Below are 23549 nucleotides of genomic sequence, written 5' to 3'. Positions count from 1 at the left end.
ATCATAATTCAACCTCAATATGATGAAAGATAATTTATTAAAAAAAAAAAAAAAAAAAGAAAAAAAAACATACGTGCCTGATCACATGACACACACAAATATATATATATATATCATTTTCCATGCTCTGAGAGAATCCATCAGAATACTTATTCTCCATCCCCCTCAAAAAAAAACATTATTTCACAAAATGGTTGCATTTCTTATCATGATAAACATTCGCAAATCGTATTATCGATGAACGATTTTTTTTCTTTTAGTTTATCAAAAATTTTATAGGCACTTATTAACACAACGCGTATAGGATTCTTCGAGAGCAAATAATAATTATTGACAACGCTCTATAAACGAATGTATGTATTTATTTCTTTTTATTATTTATCCGCAATTTTTTCAATTGGTATTAATAATCGATTCTTTAATTGTGAAATACGAGATTCGTTCAGAGAGCACCTATTCGCATAATAGACAATAAAAAAAAAAAAAAAAATAGTTCTTTTTCTTTTCTTATTGATATAAAAAGGATACTCTGAGACGAAAAAAAGAACTGAGCACAATAATTTGAGTTCCATTTCGTAAATGAGAAAAGAAATATTTATTTAATTTATTTTTCCTTAATTCTCGTAACATTCAATTAAGAATTATTAAATCCCTTTACAAAATGGATCTCATATCTGGTAAAACAAAAAAAAATGTTCAAAATTGTCATTCTTTTTTTCTTCTCCATTTCGTATACGACACAAGCTTTTTATCGAAAAACCGTCACATTTATTATTCGTAAAAATATCGACGATTGTGTCTCTTTTCTTTTCGCTTGTATATATCAATCCTTTTCGAGTTAACTCAACATTTCATCTAGAATTGATACCAAATATATTAAAAGTTTATGGTTTACAAAAATTGTTGCTGAAGAAAATAAAAAGAGTTCTTGAGTTTAATATAAAATTATATATGTATATATTTATAAATAATCGAAATAGTTCTATCCAAATTTCTATGAAAATAAAATTTTCTCAATCAAATTCATTCGACGAATATTATAATATATGCCAGAGGCCAGAAAAAATAACCAAAGGCTTATATATACAATCGATAAATATTTTACGTTGTTTGATACGTGATTTTTCATTTTGTAAAAAAATATATAAGAGATACATTTTTATATATTCTAAATGCAAAATCCAATAACTTGTTAACATTTATAGTTGAATTTAATTTTTTTTTTTAGTAAATTCTAATTTCTTAATTACTTCGATTATACATTTAATTGAACATTCTTTATTTCTGAATTATTTTTCCTCACATTTTTCTCAAGTCTTGATTCCAAAATTTATTGACTTTAAATAAATTTGTAAATGGTCCCCTATTATATTGAACTAGATAATTGTTATTATAATTGACGCTAAAATAGAAAATTGGGAAATTAATTCAGAAATATTTCTTTTCTCATTTTTACTAAAGAAATTAAACTTTGGAAAAAAGACTTTTAAATGTTAATATTTAATAAGCTTATCGCCTCGTCTGAACACGTATTATATCTTTTGTTATCAGAAAATAGAATTCTTTAAACTTAAACTCAGTTCCCGCTTATTTTTCCTGCACATCGTTTTTTTTTTATAATCTCTTTCTTCTTCTTTCCCAGTCGAAATTTGAACACGATTAGATCTCTGAAGATAATCAACTTAAATTCACCAGATCTTTTTTTTACATAAGATAAAAAAAAATTCATTTCTTATGATAAAAGAATTGTTTTTAGTTTTTTCATTTTTAATTCGTTTTTTTTTCATTTTAATTTCATTTTCATTCATTTCTAATTAAAATGATAATTTTCGTTGAATAATTTATATATAATAATAAAATTATCTTAAATACATAAATGTTGATTAAATAATTTCAAAAAATAATAATTATAATAATAATAATATGATTATTTAAATCTTGAATATTAAATAATCATAATTATCATATCAAGAAACCTAATTTGAAAAAAAGATCTGATGATATCTAAAATTTTTTAATCGGAAACGATATTTTCATTAATCTTTCATTAAAAATAAATTATAAAATTAGATGATTTGATTATTATTGATTAATAAAAATCAATACACAGCCCTTAATTTCAATCGAATAAAACACGGTCATCTGAACACGCTGAAAGTTACTCTCGATTGAAAAAACAAGAGCTACAATTTTCAATCATCAACATATAATGATGAGATGAATTTACTTTTTACAAATAATATATTTACAAAATTATTATTAAAAAATATACACATATTTATATATTTCATACGGGGGACAAGTATGAAAAAAAACTGTCATTTATAGTCACAAATAAAGTATTTCTCAAAAAAAGGAAAAAAAAACTATTTTACAAAAAAAAAAAGAAGAGACCAAAATAACAAGTTGTCAATAAAAAAAAAAAAATTAATCGATTTTCATGGCTCTTTAGAATTAAAAAATTCAAAAGTATACCATATATTCAATTTGATTTTCTACATTGATAAAATTATCTTAAAAATAAAAGTAAACTACTTTAGTTTAATAACGAAAAACCGAAAAAAAAGTTATTTTACGTTCAACTTTTTTTATTCTTTGTTTCCGTGGGAAAAATTAAAGCATTTCAGATATGAATTTTATCATATACAAAATAAAATAGGGTTGAAACGTTTTTACTGGCCAAATTTTTCAAACGCTTAACGACAATTTAACACGCGATATAATGTTATTTTTACACTGAAATCACCGACACCAAATCAAAAATAGCCATCGCAACTGCTTTCGAGAATAACTATCATCGCGTAGATTTAACAAATCTGACGACAACAATATTTTTTTTTTTAATTCATATTCTGTCCTTATTGCTTAATTGAGCACAAATTTCTCAAATTTATTAACGCTTCTTTTCTTTTTTTTTTACAGTATTCAATTTGAAAATTTTACATCGTAGCTAAACGTCGACAAAAGTCCTTCTCAGGATTATTTTTCCCTCAAATAATCGATATAAAAAAATACAATTTCACCAATAAAACAAATTGATGATAATTTAAAGTTAATTAACAATAAAAAACAAGATAATCATTTCTTTTTTAATAATGAAAATCTCAATGATTTTCCAATAAATTTTTATACATTTGAACTTAATTGAAAACATTTTAATATCTTCAAAAATAAAAAAGAAAAAATAGGGGAAAAAATATTTCGTCAGTTCAAAAAATTTGAAAAACTTAATTTTTTTTAAATTATGTCTTCATTAATTTTAACATGAAAATCTACATAGAATAAAATAAGATAATTTATGAATCAACATTTTAAAAATTAAAAGATGTAATAGTATATGTCAAGTTTCCTATTTTTAAAAATTTGCAAATATTTTTTAAATTTTTTTCCCATTCTTTTTTTGATAATTGTATTTAAAAATAATTCAGGTATATACTAAGTCGAAATGCTAATTATTTAAATTTTTATATTTACAAATTTCTTCATTCCATTTAAAAAATAAATGTTTTTTTTTTTTTTTTTGTTTTTCTTTTTATATTTAAAATTATTGGCTTTAACGAAAATCATTCTCATTTGACCATTTATCATTTATCGAGTAAATATATTCCTTCCAATTCAAAAATTTTATCACATAAATTCAAATTTAATGTACATATTTTCTAAAGGTAACTTTTTCAAATATTTAAATCAAAAAATATTTCTCGTAAATATACTTTAATTTAAATTTAACTAATTTAAATATTCCAAAATTCAATAACTAAATTTAAAAATTCAAAAATATTTTTTTTTTTTCTTAAACAAAATCTCGTACGTCGTTCTATTTTTAATCCAATTATAAAAGTTATGGTTTATTATAGAAAAAATCATTTAGATTTGGATTATTTTTATAAAATTTAACTTATGAAAGTTAAATTCAAATTTAATTTATAATTTTGTTCTATTAAAAAATGGATAAAGATTTTTAATCATTTTTGACTTTTTTTTTTCTTGACAACTGAAAAAAATTTTTGTCTTAAAATTAAAAATAATCGAACTAGACAATTTTTTCTAGACTAAACCTATTAATAATTATATTATAATCAGAATTTAAAAATTGAAAAAAAAGAACTATTTTCATGAAAAAAAAAAAAAAAAAATTAATTAATTGAAATCAAAAAGGAAAAAAAAAACTCAAATTTTTTGAGCTGATTTAACGATTTTAAACGTATAATATTTAAAATGTTTGCGCGCTACCCCTTGTTAAGTTAGATTATTTCGCCAGGATTCCAAGGAGCGGCAAGGCGCATTAATCTGGATTCTAGAAAGCATTCAGGTAAAAACAGGTATATACTTTTAGTAGCTTGAGAAGGTCGGGCGTCGGCGTCTCGCTTCGATTAACGCTTTGTTACAATGAGCCTCGCTTCGCAGTAGTAAGAGACCGTCAAACACAGACTGATCAGACAGATATTATACCCAGGTCAAAACTACTGCCACGCTGTAACTACTTACGCGTCCTCTACAATCCACGCGTCATGACGATGCATTATACAAAAAAAAAAAAATAAAATAAAAAATGCGAGTACAGTGACGAACAATGTCATCATCGTCATTACAACTAAAGATATAATATAATATAAATTGATAATATCAACTTCATTCTTTGATGATTCACTATCAACAATTATTATATATATTTCCACTAGGATATTATTTCAAAATTCTCAAAACTTTATTGAAAATTTATTTTTGATATATAAAAAAAATTTCTATTTAAAGTCTAAATGAATAAGAAGATAATGAAGCTGTTACTATAAAAAAAACCAGCAATTTCAAAATTGTAAAGCAAATTTGAAAAATAATTTTGTGTATTACATAAAAAAAAAAATGCCAAAAAAAGTGATATTATCAATTTATATCATCAATATTCGTGAATCGAGTAACGAATCGTTATTCTAAATCATTTGAAATCTTCAAAGCTTTTAGTCACAAATTAATACTCTTTTTTCAACAATTTTTTTTTCTGATTATCAAGCGACTGCATAATTTCACTTTAATTCAATATACATTTTTTTTTTTTTAATATATATATATATAGATATATAAAAAATATCCTTAATAAAATAGAGCATTTATATTAAGGTATCAACGAGTACCTTATGCATGATAATTCATTCGCTATTTTTAAATATTTATATATATATGTATAATATACTATTATAGTTCAACGTATGAGTCATGTGAACATTTCCCTTTTAGGTATCAGCAAAATTTATCATGAGTGCCCTTTATTATATTTTCTTCATCTTTTTCTTCTTTTTTTTTCTCTCTCTCTCTTTCTTTCTTTCTTTCTTTCTTTATAAACTCCGTAACGTTCTTAAGTGCAAAGTCTTAATCAAGATAATGTTCGCAAATTCATTATAAAATTTACCGTTATTTACAAGAATGAAATTTCTACCTATACTAGGTATATTAGCAATCACGAAAAGTAGCAAATTTATTTGATTAACAGTATTCCTAGGGGGAAAAAAAGAACAATTAAAAAAAAAAAAAAAAAATGAAAAATAAAAATGGACAAAACAAAAATGTCATGGTCCAAATCAAATACCAATCAAAACGTTTTTTTTTCTTGCAATCAATCGAAAAAACGTTTACTTCAATATTGACAAAAAATGTATAAATATAGAAGAAATATATATATATATTTTTTTTTTGAGAAAATAGATTATATATTCAAAAGCAAGTAAAAAAGTTATAATTTTAAAAAAATTTGTATTTTATGACAAATTTCTTATTTTTTTTTTTTTTTTTTGATAAAATTTTTCTGTAATTATTAGAAAATAGTAAAACAGCAACGAAATTTAAATGAAAAACATTTATCGACTATCGGACTATCGAGCTCAATGAGCATAATAATATTGATTGAGAAAAACAAATATCTATCACTTTGAAATGATTCCTATTCCTATATAATATTCCTCAACAGTAGAATCATTATTTTATTTTTTTTATATATTTTTCTTATTTTTCGCGCACTCGGGCCCAACGAAATTATTATATTTAAACATTATAATAAGCTATTTACAAAAAAAAAAAAAAAAATCTATCACCCGCAAAACAGCCGTCTATAGCCTATAACCAAAAAAAAAAAATTCAAGATGCTTCGATTTTTTTTTTACATCCTTATTTAACATACAAAAATAGTGCCACTTTTTCAATTTACTATAACTCCTAAAACAGTTTATTTCACATTTTGTTTTTTTAGAAAATAAGAAAAAAAGTTTTCATTTTTAAATAATTATTCCAAAAAATAGCGAAAAATTTAAATAGTTCAGTGGCTCCCATTATAATCGACGATCGCATCGAGTTTTTTTTTTTTTTTATTTTTTAAGGAATTCTTTCTTCAGACCAAAAAAATTACCAATCGACAATAATATTATTGCCTATTTTTTTTTTTTTTTTTTTTTTTTTTTTTTTTTTGAAATTATATACTATTAATCGATAATTCATTATTTATGTACATTGCAATATTTAATAACGTATAATAAATAAGCTCAACGCGATACCTAACGCATAGTACAATAAACGATGTACCTAATTTTTTTCGGGCAAATAATTACAAATGATAATATTAAGTATAATTACAAATGATAATTATTATTGTTATTATTATTACGAATAATAATTATATAGTAATATTAATCATTATGATGATAATAATAGTGTAGTAGTAATATTAATAATAATAATAATAATATTAATTATTTAATAATAAAAAATAATAATTATGATAATATTATACTCGTGTTATCGAGCAATATATATATAAGTGTATATTTATATATATATATATATATACTTTCAGCAGAGAACTGTTTACTGCCGATAGTCTCTAAAAGACTGCAGTCTCTTTGTTTTGTTCGCTGCATTCAAAGATGCAAAATAAGAAAATTAAATCTTCTTGAAAAGAATGCTTTCTCAATGTTCACCAATGAACAATTTCGTCTTTAACGGTTATTTTTGAAAATCGTCAAAAAAAAAAATTAAAAAATAAAAAAAAGAAACTGCTATATATATAATAATAATAGTAATATATATTTTTTTTTTCATATGATATGAATTTTAAACTAAACTATTTCGACGAGTCGTGTTTTCTTCTATTATTTCTATTTATATATATATAAATTTATGTATACAAGCCTATTATCGATTAATTAAGCGAATAAGAATATTATAGAAATTAACGACTACTCACGTGTCACTTATTTTTCTTTTAGGCACTTTTCTTCGAAAATAGATAAATTATATGTTTGTCATTCACGTCAGAGCTTTGGTTACAAACTTATATCGGTATAATAGTTCCACTCCTGTTTTTATTATCCCTCATGATTACTATATGCTCATCTATATAACTATATAGTATGCATTATAGTTGTTAAATCATGAGAAATTTTAAGTTTTTTTTTTTTTTCTTTTTTTTGAGTTTTGGAGCAAACGGCAGAAGTAGATTACTTATTATACAAGAGGCAGCTTGTAGCACGCAGTGACAGAAAAAGGCTTAGCCGAAAAATTACGTCCGACTTTATTTTATTATTTATCATTTTTTATTTGGAAAAAAAAGAAAAAAAAATGTATTTTTTTTTCTCTCTCTCTTTCTCGATAAAATTCTCACTTTTCGGCAGATCTCGGGACTGTTTGTGGTATCACGGTTAAGGACTTTGGAATTTTCGGCAATATTGGAATCGGAATTGATGGTTTTGTTGTTACTTGAATTGATTTTGGTAGATTTAAATTGCCGAGGAAATTTTGCGTCGGTGTATTTTCATTTGAGAGTTGTCTCATGTCACAAACAAGTGGTTCAAAATCACTACGACTCTGTCGATTTAACATTTCTTGTTGCATTCTTAAATGCTTTTGAAATTGTGTTTGTGGGACAAAATGGGCTTTTTGATTTTGTGACACTGGCTTTAGACCCGGTAGTGGACTATTTGCAGTATTACCACCACCTACTGGACCATTATTCAATTGACGCGAATTCTTTTCGGACAATGTTTGTTGCTTTTGTTGTTTATAATTTAATAATCGTTTATATTCAGTTTCACTCATTTCAAAAACCTTACCTCGACGATATTGCATTGGTGATTTCTGAGGATCTTTTCGTTTCGTTGGAGTGATAGAACTTCCACTTCCGCTGGTTGACGGAAAACTCAGTCGTTGAAGAGTCGGTGGTTTTTTCATTATTGACACCCCAGGATTTATTTTCATTGTTCGTGGTGAATTCGTCTTGAAAAAACAGATCAAACATAGTTAGACAAAAATGAAAAACAATAATGTAATTTTTTTAAAAAAAATTATTTTAATTTCTTGAAAAAGTATTTTAAAACAATTTTTTAATTTTAAAGTTACGCAATGGAACAAATTTTATTATTAAATGTTTTTTTAACGAATTTTTTATATTTTCAGTGATTATAGTTACCATTGTTAAAAATTGTGAAAAATTTTCTTTAAAATAGAAGACAAAGAAAAGAATAAAAAAAAATTCCTTTATATAAGATAAAGAAATATATGAAATTAAAAATTTATTTAACACTACAATAGATTTTCGCTCAATTGTGCTGTGAAAAATATTTCAACAATAAAAAATTATATAAAAAATTTTTAAAACTCTTTTCGAGACAAGGAATAATATTTCTTTTAAAGACGTTCTGTTCAAATATTGTTAAAAACATTGAATTTTTTTAAATTTTCTTTTAAATTTTGAAAAAATGTTCCCTTTTTTAAATCCATTAGCTGTTGCAAATTTAAAAACAATTTTGAATAACTAAAATTAAAACTTTTCTGAAATATAAACGAACTGTAAGAATTTATTTTAAAAGTACTTAATATTTTGGGAACAGAATTAAAGATTTACAAAGCATTTAACTTCTTTTCTTCATAATAATGATCTAAAATTTAAAATATACAACACCTGAAATTCTCAGGGAAATAAAAAAATACCTTCGAAAACCTAAACATATTAGAGAAAAATTTTTAATTTCTTAAAACTTTTATCCTTTTTTTTCTTCCTTGAAAAATAGGCAAACAAATTTTAAAAATTTCTAAAAATTTATGAGCCGAAAGTTTTTGAACGTTCAAATGAACAAAATTTTTTTTGTAACTTCTTTAAGTATGAATTGTGCTTGGCCCACTGTTTTTATCTGTCAAACAAGGCACTCACTTTATAAATGAAACCTTCTTTCCGTGTATAAACGATTTTTAAAGAAATAATTTTTTAAAATGAAAAATTCTATAATTTCTTGCCTAAAAAATATTTCTTGTAGTTTTCATTAATTAACAAATTATAAAAAAATATTTTTTAGGCAAAAAATTATAGAATTTTTCATTTTAAAAAATTATTTCTTTAAAAATCGTTCATATAAACGTTGCGTACTTCAGCTTCGTGGTTTTTTATTTTTTTTTTTTTTCAATTTTAAAACATTTTTTTATTCTCCTAAAAATTTCAAGTTTTCTAGGAATTTCAAATATTGTAAACTAAATTTCAAATATTGAAAAAGTTACTTACTCTTCAAATTAATTTTTTAAAATAAAATTTTTGAAACTTTCGATAAAAACTTAGTGTATTTTAAAAAATCTAAATTTTTTTGAAGAAAATTAAATACTTATAAGAAGAAATATAAATTTATTTTCAATAAAAAAAAAATGCATACTTTAAAAAAATTTGATTCTGTTTTTTTAAAAAATCTAGAATTTAAAATACAGCTAGATTAAAATAATTAAGTTCAATTTTAAGAGCTTTTTATAAACTGCCTCTTTTTATAGAATAAAAGTGATTTAAACAAATAATAATCTATTTTAAAAAATTTGAAATTCATTTTGAGTTTAGAATTTCTTTAACATTATTTGAAAAAACATTTTGTCTTGGCTCTTTAAATAGTTAAATTTTTTTAATTGCTCGGAAAACAGTTAATTTAATACATTTAAGTTTTGAAATAATGTATGATAATTTTGTTTGGGAGATGAAATTTTAAATTTTAAAACAGAAAAGAATAATTGACTTTTCTATTTTTTGTCCAATGTGTCTTGAAAAAAATTCAATATTCACGTAAGAATTGTTAATAATATGATTTTAAAAAAATATAGGTTATTCTTTCAACGATATAAAAATTTTCTTTAGTTATTTTTTTTCTAAAAATTAATTTTTTCCATTATAACCATTAGCAAACAAAATTATTTTCTTTTGAGAGATAGTGAAAACAAATTCAAGCAATTTTACAACAAAAAACACAAATGATTGTGCTAGGAGAAAACAAATTTTTCAAAAATCGGAATTTCAAAAAAAAAAAAATAAAGAAACAAACGAAAAATTGTTTTTAAAATAATAGGTGAAAAAAGGCGAATAAATGAAAATTTGTAATCACAATATTTTAAGAAACGAACCTTGAAAGTTTGCGAAGTGCTGGGAAGATTTGGTGTACTGGTAGTGAGGAAAGACGTTGTTGTATTCGTAGGTGGTACACGATCCCTTTCAACTACGAATCCTCCACTTAATCTCCTTGCATTCGTATAGTCAATTGTCACCGGTTCCATAATCGGTTCATCCACTTTCTCCGGGCCCTCATACGAGATCAAACGATTGTGCACCGAAGTCGAATAGTTAATTGCATTTCGCGAAGCATTTGGAGCGAGAACTAAATCTCCAGATCTATAGTATTTCTCCAACAGAATCAAATGTCTCAGGAAGGAACTTTGATTACCATAAGGCCTTTGTAATTCCTGCCAAAGTAATTTTGTATCACGATCATATTGTATCATAGTTGCACACTTTTCCCAACCTTGAGGCGTAACTTCCCTAACATTTCCAAATTCAATGTTGGCATGAAGATTCATTTCCTCTTCGCCTGGGAAAAGTGTTCGTACACTTATTGATGGATTTGCGCCAAGTCTTTGTACAACTGGTGTAATATCATTGCTCGTTCTCATCTTCTTTGGCAGTCTCGTTAATGTAACTTCCTTATCCATAGCGAGAATTTCAACAACATTTGCACCCTCACTAGACTCACTAGTATTTGTACTTGTAAAACTAAGTGCCTCCAATGCTTTACGTTTCTTCAATTTCTCAATAGTCTTTTCAATCGCAACAAATTGTACATCATTTCGTATTGATGATGTCGACTCATTGGAATTACTTGTACTCGCATTTTTAATGTCACTTTTAGCTGATTGTTCACTTCTTTCAATCACAGTTATTGGCGATGGACTTTCTTCCTCCTCATCTTGTTTATTTGTTTTGGCAACTAATTTTTCCAAACTAGGATTTGTCAAATTACTGGCATTATTCGATGATTTTGAATTCAATGCACTGTTTTTCGTTTGTGTTGGACTCTTGACTTTCTTTTGTTTCTCCTTGTCTTTGTCTTTTGATTCTTGATTAGTTGGCATATCATCCATCTCGTTATCCATTCCTCCTGAGAGACGACTACTTAAAATTCTGCAAATAATATTCAATAATTAAATTTACAAAGTTTAGTAAAACAAACACTTTATTAATTAAATGAAAGTAAAGAGAAATTTTTTTTTAAAAAAAGAGAGAAAATAAAATGAAATAATTAACTTACTTTGCTTTGTATTTTTTGCAGAATTCTCTATTGGTTTTATGCATATTGTCGATATCTTTGTATTTAAGCTGAAGGGAAGTAAAGCATCGGCAGAGTTTGCAAACAAAAGTACCGGCAGTTGTGGGAATATCCATTCCTTGAGGTATAAATCGTCGATTCAATTCAATCGTTTCCTGAGAATTGAGAGGGAAAGATTGATTTTTTTGAAGGCGTCGCTTACACAGGCCACAATTTAGGAACTTTGCGACTTTGGGATAATGATTTACGCAAAATGACATTGAAGTGAGTTGATTCGATTCCCAATTAATGTCCACCTAAAAGTAAAATTAAACATTTTTTAATGGATAAAAATTGCAAATGTATAATTTAACAATTACTATTATTTAATTATTAAATAAATACTAATAAAAATTATATATTATGTATACCAGTAAACTTACCTCACTTCGAAGACCAACTTTAACTTTTTGAAGCCAACGACGTCTGACATGATGCCTCGCGGGTTCTACACAGCCACGTGCACAGCATTTTGGTACCAAATATTGTCTATGTTGTTTTTGTGGTTTCGTTTGTATATTTGTTGGACTCTGATTCGCCTTTTAAAAAATCAAAAATTACTTCATTATTATCAACAATTAATTATCATTAATATTATTTATTAAGTATTGAAAATAAAATTTAGTTTTAAATAATTTAATTTTTAAAAATTATATTCTTAAAAGTTTTTTGAGTCTGATTTATGAAAATTATTCTAATTCAAATAATTGAAATCATACTCAAAAATTTCATGAAATAATTGAAATTATCATTCAAAAATTATTTTAAAATTTACGTTTATTTTCAATTAAATTATTTTCAATTGTTGAAGTTTCTTACCTTTCTGTCAATATGACGATAACAAGCATCGCACAGACAAGAATCTTTCGTCAGATGTCTTTCAAGATTCAATATCTTTTGCCGTCTTTCATCTGATTTCATTTGCGCCAAATGCATTGGTGTATCTAACGAGCCAAATTTCCCAAAGCAATAGCAACAAACATCGCCACAACAGCGACCAGGATGAATAGAAAATGATGAGGATTTCTCTGGTATTACCAAAGATTGACGATCCTTTGATTGTGATTCATCATTGTCTTCATCTATATAATATATGAATAAATCACCATCAGGATATAAAGTTCCCTCGAATTTTGAGATATTTATTTTTTTCAAGCAAAGCATAAGACATGCAATTTTTTTTTCGAAATTTCATTAGATTCTTTATCAATTTTTTTTTTCAGAGCCAAAACCAAAGATTTATTATTGTTATTAAGTGTGATAAAGGTAATAAAAAAAAAGTATTTAAAAATTCAATGAATTTTCGTGCATTATTTTCATTTTGCAAGAAAGCATAATTGTGAGATTTTTGATAAGCGTTTGAGGAAAAGGTTCGATTAACAAAGTTATTCCCACAACCAGGATTACCGCAAGAGTGTCTGTGGTTAGTAGTCAACTTTCGGTTCGCACCAGAACTGCTTTCTCCCACACTGGTTCCACACTGAAAACAAATGATGAACAATCTATTAGCGTACGATAATTAGTTTTATTATTATTTTTTTTTTAAAACAGAAATAATAAATGTAGCAAGTGAATCATTTTAAAATAAAATTTTATACAAATATTTGATATATATATATATATATATAAAAAAAAGAAAAAATAAAGGGAAAATATTTTTAAGAGATGATTTTTCTTTTTAAAGTGTAAAAATAAGAAAATACATACCTCCTTTTGAATGGTGTAAAACTCGGGTGAATCCCCTTCACCGTCAGCGCGTCCCTGCTTCAAGACCATCTTCAACGGTGATCGAGATCTCATTTTATCCTTATCACGTCCTTTTGGAATTCTCATTTTCAAACTTCCTGATATTTGCTCCCTCTTAGCTTTCTGATGATTTAAACGTTCAGCAGCTTTTTCCCACGATTCAAGTCCCAATAAACGAAAAACAGTTTCTTTTCTCGCTTTTTCTTCTGGAGTTTCTTGTATTATACTACTCGATGATTCGCCCGATGTTGATGCCTCATCAGAATCTTTTTGCATATTGTCAAGTGTTTTCGTACTTTTCTCATCGTCCAATGTAGAATTTTCATTATTGGAATCCTTTGGTATAAAACTTTCTCCATTACTTGTTGTACTACTTCTCTGTGAATTTTGCATATTTTCTAAATCATTTTCCGATTTACTTCGATTATTTGATGTATTGTCTTGAATTTTAATTGTTTGATTTTTATTTGTCGAAGGTACTGAACATCCACGTGGTGTTTTAGATTCTTCCATTGATTTTCGATATTTATTTTGAAGTTTATTTTCATTAATTTTAGCAACCTCATTGTCAAGTAATGTTTCTTCTTTATTTTGTTGATCGAATTTTTTCACTTCTTTTTTATTATTTCGTTTGGGCTTGAGATTTGTATTATTTGTAACTGTTTTTTTACTCTCTCGTGTACGTCTTGTTCGAACTGGAACTTCTGAACAAATTACTTCGTCTTTAGTGATATTTTGAGCTTTATTCAAAGATTGAGTAGTTTGAACTTCCGATAATATATTTCCATTACTTTGAGTTGTTTCCATCTCACTTTTTTCTTCATCTTTTATTTTTGTATCCACATTATCGTTGGATTGATTTGAAAATTTGGAATCTACTTTCTTTTGCTTTTCTCGTCCTCGTAAAACCCTTTTTTTGTCCTCGACGATCTTTAGATCCTCCTCTTTTGAATTGTTTGGATCTTCTTTTTGTAGACTCTCAGATGATGATAATGATGATGATTCTTTATTACTAACATTCAAGGAACTATCGTTGTTCGGTGCCACTAATTTCTCAGTCTCAGAAGATGAGTGTGTCAATTTTGTTTGTGCACTAGTTGCAGTAACATTATCACAGCCATCAGTCAATAAATGATTATTTTTATTATGTACATGTTCTTTTTCACTTGGTTCTTGCTCATTGTTTAATGAAATAGAATCGCTCTGAGTTTTAGGACAAGAAACGGCCTTGGAATTCGCTTCATTTTTCTGTTCAGAAATTTGAATTTCTGTTGAAGGAACTTTTGTCATACTGACAACATTGTCAGATTCAACTTTTATAGAAATGCTTTCTAAATTTTCCTCTTCATCGGTTAATGAAGAAATATTTAAAACAATACTTGTTTCCGAATCGGCTGTCAAACTTGAAGTGTCCATTAAATTATCCTCAATTTGTAAAGATTCATTTTTTAACATTCCCTCAACTATACAGTCTATTTTCTCAGAAGATAATTCTTCAGTAGCTTTACTTCTCCCCGGTTTCTTTAAATTGTCAGAATTAAGATTTTCCTCTATTTCAATTATTTCACGTGAATTTTTCGAAATTGCCCCATCATTGTTGGATTGCGTAATTGTTAAATTTTCTTGCGATGCTTTACTCGTCGTTTGATGAACTAAATCTTGGATAGTATTCATGTCGATATTCTTCTTTTGCGATTGAGAATCGATCAATTGATTTTCACCCATGACTAGTTTCTCAATTTCTTTGGCTGTATCGGCTACTTTCGGCACTGAATTTTCCGAATTGTCTGATTTTATCTTCTGCTCGGATATATTGGGCATTTCCTCTTCGTTTCGTTCTTCTAATCCAATTTTTTGAACTTCCGTGTTCAATGGAGCGACAACTTCTTCAATTTTTGGCACATCGAAACTTTTGCTTAAACCTTCGAAAGCTTTTCCCTTTTCTTGACCGTAAATTTTACTCTCAATTGATTTAGCAATTGTTAATTTAATACTCTCGATCATTTGATCAATTTGCGATTTTGATGAACCATCATTTTTCTCAGAGCTAAAGGCGAATGGATTTATTTTCTTTACATCGGTATTTAAACTGTTTCTTCGACTTCTCGGTGTATCGGCAATTTTCGTAAAAATTCTTTCTTTCTTTAAAATATCAAGATTCAAGGATTTCTTTGAATCTTCAACAACAGATTCCATCATTTTTACATCTGCCTTTGAATCTTCATTTTTCACATCGTCAATTTGCATTTCGTCACTATTTCGAGTTTTCACTTTTGATCTCAACGTTGGACCAACTTCAACAATACTCTCCACCTGATCGCCATTATTATTATTTTCAATTTCTGAAACAAATTGAATAACTTCATCAAGATGACTAATTTTCTCTTCTTTAGTCACGGATAAATTATTGTCTTTACTCGAAAGAACATTAATTCGAGATTCATTAACACTCGATTCGGAAAAACAGGATTCAGTGTCGATCATCCCATCGGAAGTATTATCTTGTTCCAAAGAATGATCATTAGTAGAATTGAGTCTTCCCCTCAGCTTCATCTCAATGTCCATCGATATTCCAGAGTCTGATAATTGTCGAAGCTTTCCATTTCGTAAACTTCTTTGACTTGGTGTTGTAATTTTTCTCCTCGTCTGAATTGGATTTTGCATTTGAATAATTTGTTCGATTCCTGACGATTCTTCGCTCCTTCCTTCCGTATCATCTTCACAGTCTATTTCCTTTTTAATTTCAATGTCACAAAATGATGATGATGATCTTTCACCCACTAGCATATTCTTATTTTTAGTGGTTGTTGCTTTGATTTCTTCTTTTTCTTCGGATTCTTCAAATTCAGGATCACTCAACATTGAAGCAATTACCTCATCAATAGTTAAATCAATAGAACTTTTGTCCTCAGAAAAGGTTTTTTTATCGGTATTTTTCAAAAGTGATGAATCACCAAATTCTTTATTGGCAAAACATTTCTTGCCAATTTTTCTCACTGCTTTGCCACTATTTTTCGGTGAGTCTGACTGTCGCTTACTGATTTTTTGATTCACTTTACTTGTTTCTTTATCTTGCGATTCACCAGTCTCGCTGTCACCTGGAATTTTAGTTGATTTACTCTTCTTTACAGTTTTAGTAATAATCTTGGCACTTTTAACATTCGCCGTCTCAGTTCCTTTTCCCTCGTTGTCAGTTGTTTTTACATTTAAATTTTCTGTACCACCTTTCACTCCAGTTTCATTAACTTTAGCTTCAGCACTTGTCGATGATTGTTTCACCTTTCTTGGTTTCACTGTTTTCTTCGTCTCGGTGTTGTTAATTCTTCTCGCAGTTTTAATGGGCACAACTTTTTGCTTCGCTTTAATCAGAGTTACTTTCGATCGAAGTTTCTGATTACGCTTGAGCTTCTCGAGCGCTTTTTTACGAGGCAAACTAGCTTCTAACTTTGGTGGGAGTTGGCTACCTGTTGCCACTGCTTCTAGAATATCGCGTGCAATTTGTTGTCTCAAGTTTGGCAGTGTTTTTCCTCCTTTTTTCGTTTTACTATCGGGAGATGATGATGATGATGATGATATACTAGATTCACTCGCCTTCTGCTTTGATTTAGAAGGCGCTAAGGGTCTTTTCTCCCTGGATGCCATCTCACTTTCACCCACATTGGGCTCCTGTAATGACACGCGAATAATTTTTTATATTAAAATAATTATTTTTTCACTGCTTAAAAAATTTAATTTAAAAAATAGTCATTCAAATACATATTAGGGTCGAGATTTAAAATGAAAATTTGATCAAATTTTCAAAAAAAAAAAATATATACATATATAATCCTGATAAAATAAAAATATTGCAATTTTAAAAATATTTTACCTTGGAGAAAAATTGTAATAATTCTATATAAAAATATTTTGTGGAATTTCTACTTGAGAGAACTTTCAATCTTTAAATTCTAAATCTGAAAAAAAAAATTTATTTCACAAGCTTGTCTTTTGTGATTGCGGCACACTTTTTCTAAAAATTTTAATATATAATTTTTATTTTCTAATAATCAAGTTCCATTTGTGTATTTTTTTCCTATGAAATTTTAAAGACGAGCCAAAAGTTTTGAACGTTCAAATGAACAAAATTTTTTTTTTTTGTAACTTCTTTAAGTACGAATTTTATTCCAAAATTATTGTTTGAAATATCTAAAAAGAAGTTATTAATTTAATATTTGTTTAATTTAATGTTTTATTTTACATTGACATTAAAATTTTTAATAATTTATAGATTGAAAAAAAATATTTTGTTCATTTGAACGTTCAAAACTTTTGGCTCATTTTTAAAGACTGAAAGTTGCTTTTATTGAAAATCACACAAAATACTCGGTTTTTCATGCCTTTTTTATTTATTACTTTTTTTTTAAAAAAAAAAATTTACTAATCTGTCATAAATGGGAATCATGTGTAGAATTAAATTATCTATCTAGTGCCTCGTTTTATAGCGATTTTTTCTATTGAATCATTAAAATTTTTTTCCATGGTCAAACAATTTTTAACAAACACATATAGTAGATATAACTTCAAGATTTAGTTACAAAGATGTAAAACTTGGATTTGAAGGTAAACATTTTGAATCTTTTTTTTACATAGCATATTTTAAAAAACTGTAGTCCTAAAAAATAAAAAAAAAATAATTTTGTAAAACATTGTAGAATTTATTTCTAGGCTACTAATTGTCGATATAAATATTTTTTAATTAGTAAAAAGTTGTTATAAATCAAAAGAAAATTTTTCTATAAAATATTAGTTTGAAAAACTTTTTAACGTTAATATATTTTTAATTTTTGAAAAATTAATATTCGATCTTGAAAAATAAAACTAAAAAAAAAAATTTGTTTTCATTTATTTTTTAGATAATAAGAAAAATCAAAATTATAATAATATTGTAAGTATATAATATAGTTTATTAAATATCATCCCTCACTCTTCCCTAAGTATTAATTTTGTTACAAATTTTTGGAAACTTTAAATTCTTATCAAAATTATTTTTATTAACTTTGGATCACGTTACCTGCCCGGTTAAAATTTTTTGGTAACTTTGAACCCAGCTACTTAATCTATATTAAAAAAAAAGAATTCGATGCTCAAAATTCACAACGTTTATGATCAACAATTTTTAATGAAATATTTTTTGAAATGAAAAATTCTATAAATTTTTTGGCTCAAAGATATTTCTTGCACTGTTTATTGATAAAAAAAAAATTATAAAAAACATTTTTTTTATAATTTTCCATTTTAAAAAATAATCTGTTTTCTAATCGTTGATCATAAACGAGGACTTCAGTATCGGAAAAAAAATTTCTTTTAACTTCGAATCAAGTTACCTGCTCTTTTACTCATTTTTATGGTAACTTTGAATCGTGTTATTTTTTTCCGAAAACATGATTTTATAATTAAGAAAAATTTTTATTGAACAAAATATAAATAAATTTAAATAAATTATTTTTTATTTTCAATTTTTTGTTTCAATAAAATTTGCTAAATCAACAAACCATACAATTAATATTGTGATAAAAATAAATTATTTATTAACACAATGTAATGAACATAAGTTTTAAAAATCAAATAAAGTGATTTTTGCGATGAAATTTTTGAATTAAAATTAAATTAAAAAATAAATACCAATGAAAATTTAACATTTAACAGTAAAGCTCTTTATATTATCGTTTTATTAGAATTGTAATTAAAGTATTGATCTCAAAGAAAATAAAAAAAAAACTTTCTATTTTTATACATATATAGCAAGCTTTTTCTAATTTCTAATACAACCAATAACAAATCTATACTTAATAGAATATCAAACTTCCATGATATCCATTTTAACTCTCATAAATTCAAAAATGTATTTACCTATTTAAGGGAACCATTTTGAAATACAGTGACAATATTTTTTTCCTCTCAAAAATAATTAAGAAAAATATTAATTTTTAATTAAAAAATTAATTGTTTTATCATTAAATCAATTAATTTTCAATTTTTATTCAAAAATCTAAATTGCATAATTAATTTTCAACGTTTAGAGCTTAGATTTGTGAGAAAAAAGAGAATTATATACAAGTATATATGTAGTAATCCATCCCTGAGTAATGTATTCTAACCTCTCACTGGAAGCTACAGTTTACACTAGTGCTCTACAACACTCTCTTTCCTTCAATAAAACATGTAAACTACTTTTCTGCTTTCTATAATAAACATGAATACAAACAAAACAGGGAACAACGTTTGTTTAAATTTTTAAATTAATAATAAAAATTGATTCGTTTAACATAAGTTAATTAGTATTGAAACTAATATTAAAGCAGTCATTAACTACATATGTGTAAATAAGATAAATGCCATTTGATTTCCACATTGAATCTGACGAATTTAACATTAAGAGAAAAATGTACTATTTTAAGTTGTTAAAGAATTTCCACTACTGACCTACTTAGACATTATAGATTTTTCATGTAATAGACATATAAGTTTCCATTTTACATGAGAATTATTTAATATTATTCAAGATCATCATATTAAAATTAATAAAAACAATATGCATGGCAAAAATCATGTTAAAATCAATAGAAAATAAAGGGATTAAAACAATATATATATATATATAAATTGTAAAAATACTAAAATGCTTAAAATACAACTAAAATACTATACATAAATAATAAAATTGATAAAATAAATTATAAATGATAAAAATAATCAAATACAATAAATGATAAAAATAAAATTTTAAGTAACGTGATAAAATAATATAAAAAATGATAAGAGATGAAATTTTACAACACATTTTATATAAATACACAAAACAAAATTTCAATTTTTCTTTAAGTACCTGAAATTTCCGTCTAGTTTTCCTAATAGAAAGCATTTTGTGGAAATATTGCCAAAATTTATTCACTGTTGTTAAAAATAAAAGTACGTAAGCACTTTTTCACACGTCAAACAAATAACCATCAAATATTTGTGTGTTTGTACACGCGGAAAAACTTATGGCGGAAATGCAACACAAGCCGGTAGTGGCGTGAAATAGTTTATACACTTCTCAAAGAATCACGTCAATGTTCATTCATTTATTTTTTTTTCTACAAAATATTAATATCACTATTTTCACGATAAACAAGAAAAAAAAATTGAAAAATTTATCACAAACAGTTACAAAACAATTTGCATTACATTTACATCCGTTCAAGTCAAATGTCCTAGGGTTTGTAAGGTGTACAACTCTCATTAAACTTGTGGATCCTTCGAACATCCATTGATGCGAATATACGATACCCGCCCCTTATACTTTATACCTGCGACTCAAACTTAACACCACTCCAACAAACCCATATAGTCAATGTGACGGAAACGAAAATTTGCTAATGAAAATTTGCCTTAAAGGTATATATATATATGTAAATGCACTGTATGAATTTCACGTGAAAAACAATTTTCAATTTCAAAGGAATTTTCAGGTGCCATAATTAATGGGTATTTCACAAATTACAGACATGATTATTAAACTTTTCTATATGGGAAATTTTAAATGGTAATTAAAAATCACTTTTCCTCTAGTAACGAATTTCAAAAGAAATATAATTTCTTAAAGGAATAAAGTAGAAAAAAGGGGGGTGTAAGAAAGTTCACTTTACTTTTCGTGTTCATCAGATTCTTACAAATTTAAACATAAATGAAGCTCTGCTCATAGTTTTTAAAATGGTACTCATATTTTTCTAATCAATTATTTTATAATGCTGCTAATTAAATAATATTATTACTTGTTGATTGATTTTTTTAAATATTACTAATTTTTTAGAATTAATAAAAAAAGAAAATAATAGAAAATGTTTTTACAATGTACAATTTCTAGATGCAGATTTTACTCCAAAATGTAACAGAATCGTTATTAGATACATCATATCAACGTTGAATTGATAAGATGAGATACACGACTTTTCAAAGAAAGAATTACGTGAAACATTTTCAAATTTTCTCTTACAGCAAATTTTTTTTTTTTTTTTTTTAATGGAATACTAGTCGAATTTTTTATAACAGAATTTTTTTTTTAAATTATTCATTATATTTTTATAAAAATTTACATATAAAATGTTTTACATATTTCATAAATCAATTTTTTAATTATTACTTATTTAAAATGTAAATATAAATTTCTATAAGATTTATAAATTAACTTGTATACGTGTTTTGAATAAATTAATTAATTATCTATTAAGTAAATATTTTTTTTATTTTCAAATTTAGAAATTAAACTGAACAAATAAAAGTTAAAATTTATTTTTCTTGTAAAAAATTACATCAACTTTTAAACAATAAGACTGAAAGTTCAATTATAAAAATAAAACCAAAATAGTTTATTTGTTGTAAATAAATTTTTTTAATAAATTTCCAATAAAATTTATATCATTAAATATTTTTCATTATCTAAAGTCCTTTTCTTTGACAAAAACAATAATTATTACAAAACTAGATATTTAAAATTAAGAGTAACTAATATAATTACTAAATTAATTGATTGTTAGTTTATATTCAATATTTTGTCATAATTTGTAAATTATTTTTTAAAAAATTTTTATTGTTTAATTATAAAAAAATAAACAATTCTCCATAACACGATATTTCAAACATAACCTTTAAAATTATTTCCAAACAAATGAATTAACAAATAAAATAAAACAAAACATTATTATAAATGCCATGAGTTTTTTTTTTTCTTTTTTGAAAATATTGACAACTCCAATAACAATCAACAAGTATTTTCAAGTTTACAATCCTGTAATTTTGCCATTAAAAAATGCTTATCAATATTATTTCAAAAATATCAATGGATTGATAAATCCAAACTCAAGTTCACATAGTTTGAAACAATTATGAACGTATATAGTTTAATTAGTAAAAAAAAAAAAAACTATTTCAAAAATAAATTTGTTAAAAATATTGTTCTTTATGTGAGATAATAAATATTTCGAGGAGTGACGCGTACAAGTATTTTCTAAAAACTACAGTAAAAACTGGGTATTTTACCTAGATTATGTGAAAGAAATATACAAATAACTAAGATGAATCATTAAATGTGTTTTCTCGATAAAGTATATCATCTAATTAAAAAAATCTCACGAAAGAAGTCCGACATATTATAAGTAGTAGTAAAGCAATCACAAGTAGTCGAGAATGGCTGATTTCGAACGCTGCTACTAACCTTTTCCTATATCTAACATGGATGGAAAATAGCGTATAAAGAATCTGAACCCCACGAAAGTATGAGAATGCTTCGAAATGTAAAATCTGCACGTCGAGAATATCCGCATAAAAGTAAATACGTAGCTTAGTGGGGTTGATGAATGCGGCCCTGTTAGCCAAGAAAAATTACGTGACAAACTTTGCATTTACACGGATGTACTGTGCGCCTCTTTCCGACTAGGAAAATGCCTCCAAGTATTTCCGGTAATATCTCCACAATGAATTTAGTAATTTGACAAATTTTTGTCCCAATATTAATTTCAATGCACATAGTAACTTCTCGCGTTGAAAACACGTTTTCTAGTATATTTAATATATCGAAAATTTCCCGAGAAAGCTTTGCGAAAAATCGCCACGAATAAACAAAAGGTCGAGTCTGACTTGGGATTTCTCGTGTTAGATATGCCACTCAACACTTATAGGCATGATAAAACATAGGCTTAATAGAAACAATGCAGAATAAACTTACCTATGAGGCTAAAAATCCTGCTGAAAGTCCGTCGTTTTTCGGGGAAAACGGTAAAAATATCCTCGAGAAAAAGACGGTGTCCCGTTGCAGGCAGGGTGTCTGTACGCTATCGCTGTCCTACTGTTTTGACCATGGTGCACAACTCTGCCACCTGGTGACAGATCACACGACCTTTTAAAGTCCCATAGCCTATTTATGATAATTTTCACTAGAAAAATATACAAAAGTTCATCCCCCGTAGTACGATGTCAATCGAAATTTAGGCACAATTTAATTTCTCACGTTGTCCAAGCACTTGGACGAACACAATTTAACATGGACAATTTTTCTTTACACTGATTTTAATCTGAGCAAGGTGGCAACAACGCGGCACATTCCCAAACCTACACGCTATTCATGCTAACTGTCTCAGA

The 23549-nt window shown here is 26.0% G+C and overlaps 1 protein-coding gene across 2 annotated transcripts; it reads right to left on the bottom strand.

Moving 5' to 3' along the window:
- Positions 1-48: 48 nt before the first annotated feature.
- Positions 49-23276, bottom strand: LOC127277963 (myb-like protein X). 2 transcript variants are annotated; one of them, XM_051299429.1, is made up of 8 exons: positions 23137-23276; positions 13356-17060; positions 13056-13128; positions 12468-12730; positions 12032-12187; positions 11592-11905; positions 10414-11464; positions 49-8259 (listed from the first exon to the last, which is right to left on the bottom strand). In XM_051299429.1, the coding sequence occupies exons 2-8, from the start codon at positions 17034-17036 to the stop codon at positions 7645-7647; spliced, it is 6153 nt and encodes a 2050-aa protein (XP_051155386.1). In that variant the 5' UTR covers positions 17037-17060; positions 23137-23276; the 3' UTR covers positions 49-7644. The 2 variants fall into 2 exon arrangements, with proteins under 2 accessions (XP_051155386.1, XP_051155387.1); XM_051299430.1 differs by having other exon boundaries at positions 13098-13128.
- Positions 23277-23549: the final 273 nt, after the last annotated feature.

This window comes from Leptopilina boulardi, unplaced genomic scaffold (genome assembly GCF_019393585.1).
Source record: "Leptopilina boulardi isolate dan_hultmark-lab unplaced genomic scaffold, ZJU_Lbou_2.1 LbouV2_193, whole genome shotgun sequence".
Classification (NCBI taxonomy): domain Eukaryota; kingdom Metazoa; phylum Arthropoda; class Insecta; order Hymenoptera; family Figitidae; genus Leptopilina; species Leptopilina boulardi.
Note: the sequence above shows the minus strand (reverse complement) of the source record. Positions and strands in the feature narration are given on the sequence as shown.